The 14,981-nt window shown below is 38.2% G+C and overlaps 1 protein-coding gene across 1 annotated transcript; it reads right to left on the bottom strand.

The window, feature by feature from the left end:
* Positions 1-335: 335 nt before the first annotated feature.
* LOC122647355 (mediator of RNA polymerase II transcription subunit 7a-like) lies at positions 336-12,909 on the bottom strand. Its single transcript, XM_043840780.1, has 5 exons — positions 12,674-12,909; positions 10,291-10,360; positions 1,088-1,254; positions 934-1,007; positions 336-491 (listed from the first exon to the last, which is right to left on the bottom strand). Exons 1-5 carry the CDS (start codon positions 12,818-12,820, stop codon positions 431-433), a joined length of 519 nt encoding a protein of 172 aa, XP_043696715.1. The 5' UTR covers positions 12,821-12,909; the 3' UTR covers positions 336-430.
* Positions 12,910-14,981: the final 2,072 nt, after the last annotated feature.

Raw genomic sequence — 14,981 nt, 5'->3', positions numbered from 1 at the left:
TTTCTCTTCCATTGTGGTGGAGTCGGATTGCTCAAATTTGATCTGCCAAATTAACTCAAAAAGCTTCGATTTGGGGATCAATGGGGTGGGATTTGATATCCTTCAGCTTCAAGGTTCCTTTGCTGCTTGTTTTCTTAGTTTTGTTCCAAGGTCGTCTAATTCAATCGCAGACTCCTTGGCCCGATCGGCCCTTTCACATGAGTCCCCGATTGCTTGGCCAATTACCTCTCAGTGGCTGATAAATCTTTGTAATTTAGATGTCATTGCTTGTATCAACTCTGTTTCTCAATGAATTTGCTTTCTACCAAAAAATAAATGCAACACATTGCATTGCAATTGATTGATATGAAATATCAAGTGGTGTTCAGCTACAGCAGTTCGAACATTTGTGCAACATTTGCATGGTCCAAGGGCTGGAATACAATGCAAGCTAATAGCCATCTAAGGTTGCAAGAGCTTCTTTGAGCAGTCTTTGTGCCTCTTCTCTTCTTCTAAACAAGCAACAGAACAAGTGAGTGATTATGTCTGCATCGATAATCATAATATGTTTTAGCACTCATTGCTAAAGTAAGAAATCCACTAGTCGGCTACCACAACTAGTAAACAACACGAATATATGTATTAGTAGTAGTTTCAAGAACAAATACATCTAAGTGCTCTCAGAGAACTTGGAACAAGATGGAACAATTGTTTATGGCTACAAAATACCCACATAAATTGTAGGAGAAAACCCCCTAATTTGACTTTTGATGCTCGGAAAAAAAAAAAATCATTCCAAGCAAATCTTTTGAAAGGTCTCAAGATCGGGATCCTCCACCAAGAACATCAACCAGTACTAACAGCATGAAGCTCAAAATTAAAAACTATAATGGGATTACCACAGTGGGACTGAAATGACTATATACTCCAAATGAAAATTTGAGGATCAAGTACCTTTTTATATCTTCCACGGCTTGTTTACGACGTTGTATCTGAAGTTCTAGTATGTGAATTAGTGTTGCTCTGGCCTGAGAAGAGTAAAGAACAAATTAGGTATATATATGGGCAAAAAGACCGAAACTATAATATATCAAGCCAATTATTCTACCTGGTGAGGATGCAATGAATTGAGGAGATGGTGTAAGTTCTTAAATATAAGAGATACATCCTCCACTCTCCTTGCATATTGTGAAGGCCTTTCAACAAGTACATCTGCAAGCTCCAAAAGGTGTAGCTGAAGTTCTCTATTTAGAGATTTCAGTTCCTTCTCGAAATCTGCACTTTTGACAATGAAGTTTATAGTTATCAAGAAGTATGATATTCAGATTTTCATTGAGATGATCACAGTCAACAGGTCCGTCAAACATTGTCAAAAAGATATTGTACTTTGTACAAAGCAATGTCAGCAATGGTGAACTCTAATTATAGACTTAAAACATATTTGGAACTTAAATTTTAAAGTTCCGTGTTCCTTCGTATGTCATCATATCAGCAAAGGAAAATTATAAGTGCCATGAAGTGTAGAGAAGATATTTCACATGAATATTGGTGTGAATGTAAGAATCTAACCTGGAAATGAGGTGTCAGACTAGGAAAAGCCCCAAAAATAGGATTTGGGGACTCAACGCATAGAATGTTTATTTCCAAATATTCAAAATCAAATCATATGATATAAATAATTTTATTAATTTCTCAAGGATCGAATTATTTGCATCTAAATGGGGTCGGCTACATGGATCCTCTGTCGCCAATCAGCTCTATTCAGAACCATACTTGTTAGCAGTCCTAAGATATGCACGTCTACTCAAAGCCATACTTATTGTCATGCACATACATTTATATTATTTGCATTCCCTTTACACATTATGTCCAGTTTAGCATGATTTAAAATAAAGGAGAGGGATAGGTATGCTAGTGGTATACCGTATGCTAGCACCCTATGTGTCTCTCTATCTCTTCCACCCTTTCAAATGATTCCCTTACCCCTCAAAGGGAGGAAGAGAGATTGACACATAGGATGCTAGCACACGGCATACCGTTAGCATATCCAGCCTTTTCCCTCAAAATATTTAAAATAATTAAGTACAATATAAAGAGACCAAATTATTCATGTATATGTTTATATGGGTGGGTAGTAGTTATTTTGATTTTGTACATTGTGTTGACCAATAATACTAGAGTAGTGTGGCAGCAGTACTAGGTGTGTCCATTATGTTGTAAGAATCTTTGCACTCAAGTACCACATCTATCTATTTTTCTCCTGCCCACAGTGCGATGAAGTGGACTAGTGTGGGAAGGAGGAACTCAAGTAAAATTATGGCTCATCTTCAACCTTGTGTGACCATGCATTTGAACTGTAGCTGCGTCTGAAAAGGCAGTGAAGCTCGCCTCATCCACCTCAGAGCTTTCTGGGCAAAGAGAGGACCATCAGGAAGACAGTGGTGCCACAGTCCATATCATCCAGCAGCCCCTTTATCCACCTCATGTACTTAGGAGGTGGGACTCTTCTTTCATGAGCCTCCGACCTGCCTGACTGGAAAATCTGGCGAATTCCCAATGCCTACAGCTAGGACAGCAGGACTCACGGCTGAGCAGAGCATCTCCAAGAACTGGGAGAACCAAGTCATCCACTGAAAATGGGCCCTACTTGGAGCTCTAGGTCCCATCAATTTTTGTGCGACAGTGTAGTTCAAGGCTGGTGCCTAGGTCTTTGTTAGAGTTTATCTGTTGTAAGGGTAGTTTAAGTACTAGTTAGCTAACTAGTTTCCTCATATTATAACTCTCTTTTTTTTTTCCTTTTACCACCCTAGGGAGGTTTATGTAATTTATTCTATCTCATTAGTGAAGTCATATAGGTGTGCTGGAGACCATTCTCCAATACACAACATTGCACCATTTTCTCTTGTTCTTTTCTTCTCTTCTTCTTGTTCTCCTTCTTCAACCTCCTACCTTCATCTTTCCCTTGTTCCCTTGCTGTCTTTAACTTCCAACTGTCTTCCCCTGGGTTATTTCGGCAACCCAAGTTTTTTATTCGCAAAGGGCATTCTAGTCATCTGGGAAGATAGGGATTCACCAAGTATGAGAATCAGTTTTAGATGAATGAAGATTCACTCATAAATTAAGGAATCAAATCTCACGGTGAAGAGAGGCACAACAGAATGAAGGAAACGAAAGATGCAAATCCCAAAACTTAGGATCCCCATTCAATTGTACAGATAAATAATGAACGTGTGGGTTTTGGTGCACAGAGTTTCATGGCATTCTTATTTTGGTTGCATGAGGAGCAAACACTAATGGCTCTCTTACTCAAATCCTGTTTTTCTTCTTAGACTTAACATAAATGGCAAAGGATACTGGTTTTCTGCTTAGACTTAAAATAAATGGTAAAGGATGGTGAAGGACTCTACCAAACAAATGGTCATGCCTATCGAGTAAAGGATGAATGCCAAATAGACCTTTGGGTACTCGGGATAGGGGTGTAAACGAATAGCCGAAATCCGTTTCCGTATCCGTGTCCGCATCCGTTTAGCACTATCCGGATCCGTCCGAAAGCTAAACAGATGCGGATATGGATAGGCTGTAGCTATCCGAAAAGCTATATTTACATGTAAACGGATAAAATATCCGATCTGTATCTGTGTCCGTATCCGTTTAGCACCATCTGAATCCATCCTATAGCTAATCGGATGCGGATGCGGATGCAAATATAGCACTATCCGAGCCGAATCCGATCCGTTTACAGCCCTACTCGGGATGCCAAGGCTTTTGCATATGAAAGCGATCTCTCAACTTTGATAGTTCTCTCGAGTGTTGAGGGTGTAAGAAAGCTATAAAGAGAAGAGGGAGAAGCGGGGAAGGAGGAATCATAAGTGATGGCATCTGTGTTTTTTTCCCCCTCCTTTTAACTTTTAACCTTTATACCTTGCCATACTCACCAATAACCACGGGTCATAGTGATGCCTCACTGTGCATAAGTGTCATAATGATAAAGCCCACCTGTCCTTTCATAAAAAATAATGAATAGACAACCCATCAATTATTTCCCAAAATTATTGTTGATTGATGGAATTATTGGCTTGTCAATATGACATAAGCCAGCCTTTATTATAATGAGTAATACACTAATACAAGAGAGTATAAGTACAGAAATATCCCTATGGACAAAACTACCCTTATACCCAAATTACAAGACTCCCCCTCAAGTTGGTGCATATATATCATGTATGCCCAACTTGCTCACAATTGGATGAAACTACTTAAACCCTTAGTAAAAACATCGACTAATTGGTTCCCAGATGTAACAGAAGGAACACAGATAAATCAACTATCTAATTTTTACTTTAATAAAGTGGCGGTCAATCTCCACAAGCTTTGTACTATCATTGATGAACTGGATTGTGAGCAATGTGGATGGCTGATTTACTGTCACAATACAATCGCACGGGCAACGGAACACAAACACCTAAGTCTTGTAGAAGCCTCCTGAGCCATATCAACTCACAAATACCATGAGCCAATAGCACGAAATTCCGCTTCAGCACTGGATCGAGCAACTACGGCCTGCTTCTTGCTACGCCATGTAACAAGGTTACCACCTACAAAGGTTCCATAACCAACAGTTGACCAACGGTCATCAGGAGAACCTGCCCAATCTACATCAGTAAAGGCTTCGACACAGATGGTTATGGGAAGAAAACAACACCCCTTAGCCTGGAGCAGACTTCAAATAGCGCAGGACGCGAAACACAGCTTCCAAGTGCGTGGAGTAACGGTCATGCATATACTAGCTAAGTAGACTCACAGCATAGACAATGCCAGGCTGAGTATGGGAAAGATAAATGAGTCTGCCAACTAACCTCTGATATCGTCCCCGATCAAGTGGTTCACCATCCTCACTCAAGAGATGACCATTAGCTTCATAGGAGTCTCAAATGGCCGACAACCTAGCATCCCTGTTTCAGAGAGAAGGTCAATATAATTCCAATGAGAAAGAAAGATACCTTGAGTAGATCTGGCCACTTCTATGCCAAGAAAATATTGTAACTGACCCAAGTCCTTGAATTCTTTTTCCAAGTATGCCTTCAAACGGGAGATTTCATCATTGTCATTTTCAGTGACAACAATGTCATTAACATACACTAAGAAGAGTAAGCTTCTCACCCAAGTGCTTGATAAACAAAGTATGGTCAACAGTACTCTGTTTGTAGCCAAATGTCACCATTGCCTTATGAAATCTACCAAACCAAGCAAGATGATTGTTTCAGGCCATATTGTGCACGCTTCAACTTGCAGACTTTTCCTTGAGTTTTGGAGCAAGAAAAACCCAGAGGGGCCTCCATATATACTTCTTCCTCAAGCTCCCCATGAAGAAATGTGTTCTTGACATCTAGTTGTTGCATAGTCCATCCTAAGTTGACTCCACAGGAAAGTATAACCAGAATAGTGTTCATTTTTGCAACGGGCGCAAAAGTTTTTTCATAGGCGATCCCATATGTCTAGGTGAAACCACAAGCAACCAGCCTTGATTTATATCGGTCCACCATGACGTACATCTGTTGCTTCACCGCAAATACCCACTTACAATCAAGGTTTTAGGTCTTGGTTTTGCCCTTAGTTTTGCTAGGCCATGAAACTGAGTTCTGCCAAGATATTGGCGAGTTGGTGTATTTTCTCCCATCTTGACTTGGTGGTGGCTTTCGGTGGCCATATAGCCAAGATAGGTCCTAAAACTTGACATTCACCCTATTTTAAGCCTTCTAAATACAATGGAAACATTAGTTTTTTACAAAATCAAACTCAAAATGATATTTTGACTTCGGACCCTAGGCTGGTAGTCTATGGCATACATGAACTCTACCCTAGGCTATTCCACACAATATTTAGAACACATAATTAAAGCAGAGGTGTAAAACAACTTAATTAATCATCAGGAATTAAAAAACATCAAACCAACCATTTAAGTATCAGGCATCATATTCATAATCATACATGGTGATGGTTTGATGGTTTGTTAATAATTGTTAGAAACTTGAAAAGAAACGTAGATTAAACAAATTCAAGCATAGTGTGTAACAAGTCCTACCATTTGAGAGTAGCTAATACTGTAATGAGTGTCGGGCCGGATCATCAATACGACCACGTTGTTGTTGTTGTCGAATCAAGCACTACTCTGATTGAATCACAAACGCTAGCCATGACGTATTATGATGTTCTTGAGATGCAATGCAGCTCCATCTCTTGATGTTAAAGCTTCAATCTTGAATCTCCAAGCTTTAATCTTCAGTTGAGGTGAGATTTGCCCAACAAAAAAGCACCAAAACCCTCACCTCCAAGTTTTTTCCTTCACAGTAGATTGAGAGAGGCAAGATTTCGAGTTAATGTCAAAATCTCGCCGAGTAGGTGCCTTCTTTATAGTTTAGTTTGGTCGAGATCAAGATATACCACGAGATCTCGACTAAGATCTAGCACTTCCTATATTGCCTACCGTCTTGTCTCGAGACTTCACGAGACCGAGATCTTGTACTGTGCTTATAACTCACAGGTTTATTCCCTGAAGGAAGGCTTACCAAATCCCAAGTGTAATTCTTTCATAGAGCTTGCATCTCTTCAACCATGGCCTCTTTCCATCGTGGATACACAATTGCCTCTTGCTAATTCTATGGAATAGAGACAAAAGACAACGAAGACACAAAGGCACGATAGGAAGAAGAAAGTGAATCGTACAAAACAACCTGAGATATAGGGTGTTGAGTACAAGTTCGCTTTCCTTTTCAGACAGCAATGGATAATTAAGTCAAGAGAAGGATCAAAGGCACTAGAAGGTGAAGGATTACCAAATGGAGAAGAAGTCGGTCCAGAATCAGAGGGCACCGGTTGGCTGGGAAGAGGCGGTGTCTATCTGTTGTTTCCAAGAGCGAGTATACACCAGTAATTCTGGCCGAACTATCTCCCCCTGAACCCATAGTTGTCACGGCGGTTAGGCGACCCAAGGCGGTGGAGAGGGTCAAAATTCAAGGCGACACCAACTAAGCGAACAAGGCGTCCAAGACGCCCGCCTAGGCGGCCAAGGCGCCTGGACGCCTAAGCGACACCTTGACAACTATGCCTGAACCTGAGTATCAACATCGTCAATAGAGGTGTCATCCATAGAAGGTGGGCTATCCATGGTCACAACTAGTGGTACATCTTCAACATCTTCAACAAAAGTAGGATTCTCCCCCTGAAGAAATGTCGAAGGTTGATACACAGACTCGTGAAAAACCACATCCATGTATACAAAAAGACGACGAAATGGAGGATGATAACACTTGTAGCCCTTTTGGGTAGCTGAATAACCAAGAAAAATATACTAGAGCCCCCCAAGGATCAAGTTTCCCATGAGCATGATGCTTCTTTGTAAAGAATACACAGCCACAGACCTTGGGAGGAACAACAAAGGATGAAGAACCTTGAAGAACATCAAGAGGAGAGCTAAAATCAATACTAGGGTAGGCATCCGATTTAGGGGTGTCAACAGGCCAGGCTTACCCTAAACCCTAGCCCAACCCTAGGAGCCTTAACCTAAACCCAAACCCAGCCCTAATTGACCCTAAATATTATATATATAATATTTTATAATGCATATATATATATATATATATAATGCATATAGATTAAAATATATATATATATATATATATATAAATATTACAATATATAATATATATTACAACAAGTAAATAATGTATATGATATAACATACATATTACATAATATATATACAAGGCCGGGCTGGGCCAGGTTAGGTTTAACTATATATTAATTACTACATGTTACGTTTAAGGTATTAAGCCTTAAAGCTTACTTTTAAGAATGATGGATGTTGATGATGTCTCAATCTTTTTTTATTTTTTTTATTTTTAGTGCATATAAGGACAAAAATGGACTACAAAAAATCAGCCTCTCTGAAAACAGGGGTAAGGCTGCATACATTATGACCCTCCCCAGACCCCGCAATGGCGGGAGCCTCGTGCACTAGGTACACCCTTTTTTTATAAGGACACAAATGACAAAACAAAAAATAGGGTCAATCAGGGCTAGCCTTTGATCAGGGCTGGGCTGAGCTAAGAGGACTCAGGGTTAGGCTGGGTTTAAAAGGGCCCAACCCAGCCCCGTTTCACCCACAGTAGAATGTGAGATCAGAAATAAACTACCAGAAACAATAAGGAAGATACTGACATTTCCATAATTATATTATATGCAAGAACTTAAATAAGAACAGACCTGTTGTAGGAATTGAACAATGAAGGAGGAGATTAGAAGAATAGACCTGGCCATACTGGAGTCCCACCAGCGTATTGGAGTCTCACCAATAGAATAGTTGAGTCCCACAGAAAAGAGCAGCAAAAGCCATATTCATTCAATAACAAGATCCATAGGGGGCTCTATGCCTCTATGGCCTTACATTCTTTAAATAGAAACTAAAAGTGTATTTACGTAGGAAAAGAAAGTGTACTTGAAATAGGAAACTCTATCCATAATAGGAGTAGATGTCCCTTATAACCAAAAACCTATCTTAATTAATTAGAATAGGTGTCCCACATAATTAAAACTATATCCTAAGTAGGAATAGAAGTTTTATTCATACAAGACTATCCTATCTTTAACAACCAAGGAAATAGCAATTACTTGAAGAAATAAAACACTCAAACTAAAGTAACAATGTAAATCCCGTATATCTACTTTGGACCAAGGCCAAACAAATACAGAACTCAACCAAAGGCTTATTTCTAATAAAATAAGCTAATTTATGTAATTTATCTACAGTACAACATAATTGTCAAGGCGCCAAGGCGAACCAAGGCGAGTGAGGGGGTCAGAAACCAAGTCGACACCAACAAGGCGACCAAGGCGACACCAGAATTTAAGGTGTCACAAAGGTGCCTGGACGCCTAGGCGTTGCCTAGACAACTATGCATTACAAACCTAAGTTGATGCCAAAAAAATCCTGGTCACTAGGTTGATGGCCCCATTAATAGAGGCTTAAACTTGGACCCAAATCAATAATAGGGTCTGATTCACAACTACAATCTATTAGTAAACTTAATAAAACTTCATTTAAGACCTGACTGTCTAAAAGTTAGGACTCAAAATAACTCCTAAAGTTATTAGTTCCCAAAAAAATGTTGGCTCCCTCTTAAAACAAAATAGACACCTCTCAGACCTTCCAAACTTTCTTACTAAAAGCCTAAGCACTAAAAATCTTTCAAATTCTTTAAACCATTTCCTAATGTTGTCTATTGTCACCCATTACTGCAACTTATTGTTTCAATCATTAGACTTAAGAAATAGAAAGTAATGTCTCATAAAGTCACCCAAGCAGTTATTAGATTTTTTTACTACAAAATAACCCTCCATATGACCACTAAAATTACCCAACTCTCAAAATTAAAATACCTCGAGTGTTGGGAAACTCAAATCTAACTTCATTCTTTGATAGTGCATGACTGCCTTTCTTAGGATTGCTATGACAGTGACCCATAAAATATACCCTCTGCATTCTCCTACGCAGAGAAACATACTAGGAACTTCCATGAGAATGAAAACTCAAGGATTGGCTGGACTGGATACTACAACAGCAATGTGAAACAAGTGGAACTCCAGGGCCCATGAAACCGCCAGACTTTTAGAAAGGATGTTTTCCTCTCCCTCCAGTATAATGGTACAAGAAAACACAAAGACTCTGCAAGGCATATTAAAAGACCCCCCCCCTCTCCAATCTTGGCCATTTTTCCCTCTTCACATTTAATCGGGCATAGCTGCAAGTAACATCATTTTTGTAACATTCATGTCATAGACATGCTAGCACCCAGCAGATATCTTAAAAGAACAAAGGATTCCGCAATGCATATCAAACATTAAGGTAATAAACTCAGAAATATGTCTTTATTTATGAACATGTATATTTGGCAAAATGAGTTTTGCAGAATTATTAGTAAGGAAAATAAAGTAAAATTCACGTGTATTAGTTACACAACCAGAAAGACATGTGACCACATCGTTACCTAACTACCCCAAAGAGTTCTCTGAAAATGCTATAGTACTCGATAATACTAAAAGTGTTGCCTATGTACAAAAAACTGTAGGATGGATAAGTAATCATACAGATTATACAAAAACTACTAGGAAGGATTATGAAATTCACGTATGTGGAGAATATTGGAAGGACCATATAGAATCAAATTGATGATCAGTGGAATGACCACAACAATTTATGCTTTTTCTCAGTAAGGAGCTGGTTGAAACACAACGTCTTGGTAGACAGAAACATACCTATATTAGGTCCTTTCGGAAACAACTGACGAACTCCTTGATCTTCCAAGCCTGGAAGGACATCCTCGGTCTACAGTAGCAATGCAAAAAACAAATAAACGAAAGACTCAGGTGCAAACAACAGCATACTAGGTATAATAAGACAATCAATTATAGCAGCTGGCCCATAAATCTAACCTGACAACAAACACAGACAAGACAAATGAGACATGAATCGGAATTTTTGGCCACCTGAAGTGGTTAATTTTGCCCAGTTGACTACTCGCTTGGTCGATCTGATGTTGGATGGACTAGGAATGATCTGAATAGATGATATGTCAAATTTGGGAGCCTATTTCAACCATTCGGCTAACATTGTATGAGGTTTTTCCCCCTGTTTTTTCAATGCCTCGACAATTCCAGTACTACATAGAGTCCTGAATAAAAATTTATTTTTTAAAGCATTTAATTAAAATGTAGAGACTGAAGAGAACAAATCAGTCAGAAATTCTACCCACAGTAGATGATGTGCAGATACTGCAATTGCAAAAAAAAACTGCTTCTGCTGGGACACCTTCAAACTGCGCTTAGGTTGAAGATGCAAAAATACTAAAATAATAAATGAGAGAGTATCACACACATTTTCTCCACTGCAGGAGAATCATGCAAGGTGAAGCCACATGAAACTAGAGCAGGAGAAAAACAAGCAAACCAACGCAGATTTGTCTGAATTCACATTCTTGTGGGCCAAGATAATTACTTTGATCAGGTCTATTCATGCGAATTAGCATTTAGGTACTAATCGATCAATTTCTGAAGATCTGATCGCTCTTATGGGTCATTTTCTGAAGATTAGTTTCTTTAAAAATGTCCCAGCCAATCAAATAATTCAACCAGGAAGCAAGACCTCTAGTAACTTAGTAAGAATTACTTGACGTGAGTATTACATGGCTCTACAGTACGGCTTCCTTAGGGTCCCAAACAAAATTTCAAAGCAAACAATTTATAAATTATATCATATTATAATATTTAATTTAACTTGTCTTGAAAAAATAGTTTTATGGTAAATAAGGATGCTCAATTAGTTCTTTCCAAGTTTCTTCTAAAGTGAGTTTCATTCTCACCACTTTCTTTATGCAAAATTTCAATTGTCATAAATGATCTTTTAACATGGGTTGGTTTCATGAGCAAGGTTAGCCACTTACTATTCCAACAAGCCCAATATATCAATTCAAATTAAGCAAGGAATGTTACAGCCATCTTACTTGGATGTTATTAGCACATAATTGGATTTATCTAATTCGGTGTACGGGTCAGAATACAGTTCTGAATATATCAATGTTCATAAATCGTACGGAGACAATGCAGTGTAAGATTTTGATAGTCCGAGTTCAAGAACAAAGTTTCATTTAAAATATGCCGTGGTTTTTTGGTGGGGGTTGCAATTCGTAGATCACCGATTACAGTTCCACCTAAAACCTTTCATGAATCCAAAATATTTCATGCTAAATTCAAGTAAGATGCCCAGTTTATTTAATTACCTTCTTCATTTTTATGGTTTCTCTCCATTCAAATCCCATTATATTAACAGATTGCCACCAAAAAGGCTTCTCGTCTGCCAGAGTGCCAGGGGAAAAAATCCAACAAAAAGGGAACTTCTAATAGGTTCTCCTACATCACTAATATAAGATTGGAAAAGGAAGACAATGAACAATCAATCAGCTTCGTGGTAATGATCACTGGTGCCATCAAGAGATTATCCTTCAATCTTATAGTCTTCAGATACTCTTAAATAAACACAAACGTCCTAGTGTCCTCATAGTAAAAACGGCTTGAGAAGCTCAGCATACCTCCTGGTGTGTTTTAACTTTTATCCAAGGTTTTAAGTCATAGATAGACTTTTTTCATCTTGATAGGATCCTAGAGAATTTGCCTTACTTGGCAAATTAAAGGAGACTTCCACATCCCGGAACATAAAGCTGATTGAAAAGAAGTTCATTCATGGGAAAGCAGAGGGCATATGTTGGGATGGCCATGCTGTTTTTTCCTGTCAATTTAACTTCAGAGATTCGACAATGGCTGGAGAGTGTGAGGACTATAAAAAGGGTTTGAAGATTTCAGGGCTAATCCGATTAGCGGGTACATATTCAGTGCGTTCAGGAAGCTTACCAACATTAACAGAATAACTGAAATTCATAAATTGGTATTTATGGATGTAATTTTTAGTATGAAATCGGGTTATAAAACTCAACAAAATCATGGTAATTTAAGTCAGTGGTTTTCGTCTCGAGGGGGAAAAAAGAGGCTAAGTCATTGTCTAAACTGAAATAGCTTCGAATGTGAGAGAGAGAGATGAAAGGTTTAAACAGAGATTAACCATAAAGATGAGAAAAGGAAATCTAACCGCATAGTTGCCACCAAAAAGCACATATGTTCCTTGGATAGGAGGAGGAGGTTCAGGAGCCGATTTAGGGTCTTGGAGGTAATCCTTGTAAAGCTTGTAGAATGGTGGTGGTGGTGGGTAAGTTGCAGTGGCTGCCATTTTCTGCATTGCGCTCTTCCCTGCTCGGCACTCTCCGAGTCCCTGCCACTATGTTTAAATGCCACCACCAGGGGTCAATCTGGAAGAGAAAAAGTAACCAGTCAAATAACAATAGGCAAAAGATTACATTTATGTAGAGACATCGGGGGTCTCTCGGGTCCGGGATGGTTGGACGGGGGTTGAACCGCATGGTCATACGCGGTGTATAAATGGGATGGCCTAGGTAATGAGTCACACTGATGCCATAAGAGAACTCGTTAAACCAAAAGGGGAAGTCGCCACCTAGGTGAAGGGCCTAGGACCCAAAAGTATTTCTCCTGTTTTAGAGGAGAAAACATCTAAACTTCAATCATTGGACAAGGCACCGGACTATTCTCAGAATTCTGGGTGTGTGTCAATTTACGGATCAGGAAGGTGTTAGGCACCTGATCCGCCCGATCAATAGATCAGTCACGGTGTTATACTAAACCCTAAACAACTCTCTATAATGGTCACTTTTCTATGCTAGGTATACACTACGGCAAACATGTGTTATCCTAAGCCAGATTTCTATGTTTGCTGTTTTGATGACAATGATGTGTTCAAATAAAAATGAATAAACAAACAAATGAATCATAGACAAAAAAAATCAAAGGCACATAATTGGAATAATCAAATGATGATGAATAATCAAATACTTAGGATACGAGAATATAGGCCAGACATATCGGTCACAAGATCCAATTTGATTGATTCGGAAGGATTGATCAAAGATTGTCCTATGCCTACTATGATCCTCGATATTGGATCATAAATTAATGCCTAGGGTCCTATGGGATATTGCCATTTCGATCTTTTGATTTATTTTGGATGCAAACTTAAGAAGAACGAATGAGACTAAAGAATAGATATTAGATAAGATAAAATATATTCGAAAATAAAAATCCCAACTTATATTGATAAATTGGGGATGTACAACCCTAGGGATACCCATATACCGGATTAGCCAATATAGAGTGTTTCGGTATGCAAGAGAAAACGACTCAACCGTTACCAAATGATATGCTTTAGGGAGGAGGCTTATAGAAAATAAAGACCCAACTGAGTTCGGATTCAAACCCATTTGTCTGATAGGCTTTGTTTGAAAGCCAAATGATTGGGTAGGGACTCGAATGATTTACTGACGATAGGTTTTGATTGAAACCCGTATGTATGTCTTAGGGATATGGACATGGTTCGAGAACTCATGAGATCTCGCCGAGTTTCTCGGTTTCGTGAGATAGCGAGTCGAGATGGCCTACGGTTCCTAAAACTGCAATTTCTCGGCGAGATCTCGGCCAAGTCTCGATACACATTTCTCTGTTTTTTTTTAGTTGTAAAATTTCAATATCTCGTCGAGATCTCGCTATCGGGTTATATGGTTTTTTACCCAGTTTTCATGACCCATATGCCCATATGCCCATTTTTTTAAAAGAGAGCAATGGACAGAACTCGGCAATCTCGAGTTCTATCCAAAGCTCTCTAAAGTTTAGAGAAAAACACTCCAAGAGCTCTCTCTCTCAAATTTCTTCCTATTTCTCTCAAATCTTTGGTGGATTATGATGTTTGAAGTGAGATTCAAGTGGCAAAGTTAAGATTCAACTCCAAATCATCACCTATTTGTAGGATTTCAATGGTATTTTCTAATTTTTCCCAAATCAATTTTTTTCAAAAAAAATTGTGTAATACTTGTTAGATTCATGTGGTTTTGATATATGTTAAACATCTTTGCCCGATCTATCACTTGATGGAGTCGGATTTATTTTTCAGTTATTAAATTTTTTATTATAATTTCTGAAAAAATGAAAAAAATAGGATGAATAGTGATTGTTTGAAAATGAATTTGATATATGTTAAACAACTTGGGATGCTCTACAACCCCATGGATTATTTTTTTATTTTCACCAATTAAAAAATTTATTTTATTTTTCAGATTTAATAAATATATTATAAAAATTTAAAATATATATATAATATTAAGGAAAAATACTTGTTGCTTATGAAAAATTATGTACAACATATGTACATAATATTGAACTTGAAATGGTGTCAAATACATCATTACATTATATTTTTCTTATACTTTAAGGTATAAATATTTTTTTAAAAATTCAAAATATTATTTTTAATTAAGAAATAAATACTAGGGTTA

Source organism: Telopea speciosissima, unplaced genomic scaffold (assembly GCF_018873765.1).
Source record: "Telopea speciosissima isolate NSW1024214 ecotype Mountain lineage unplaced genomic scaffold, Tspe_v1 Tspe_v1.0033, whole genome shotgun sequence".
Taxonomy (NCBI): domain Eukaryota; kingdom Viridiplantae; phylum Streptophyta; class Magnoliopsida; order Proteales; family Proteaceae; genus Telopea; species Telopea speciosissima.
The sequence above is the reverse complement of the archived record's forward strand: the minus strand, read 5'-3'. Positions and strand labels throughout refer to the sequence as shown.

Bases quoted from the DNA above. Each gene is read 5' to 3' on its own strand.
- LOC122647355 (XM_043840780.1), bottom strand. From the start codon at position 12,820: ATGCAGAAAATGGCAGCCACTGCAACTTACCCACCACCACCACCATTC. The intron at 1,255-10,290 runs GTATGTTTCTGT...TCAAAAGTGCAG, and splicing joins TCCGAAAGGACCTAATATAG to ATTTCGAGAAGGAACTGAAA. The intron at 492-933 runs GTACTTGATCCT...TTGCTTGTTTAG, and splicing joins GCCGTGGAAGATATAAAAAG to AAGAAGAGAAGAGGCACAAA.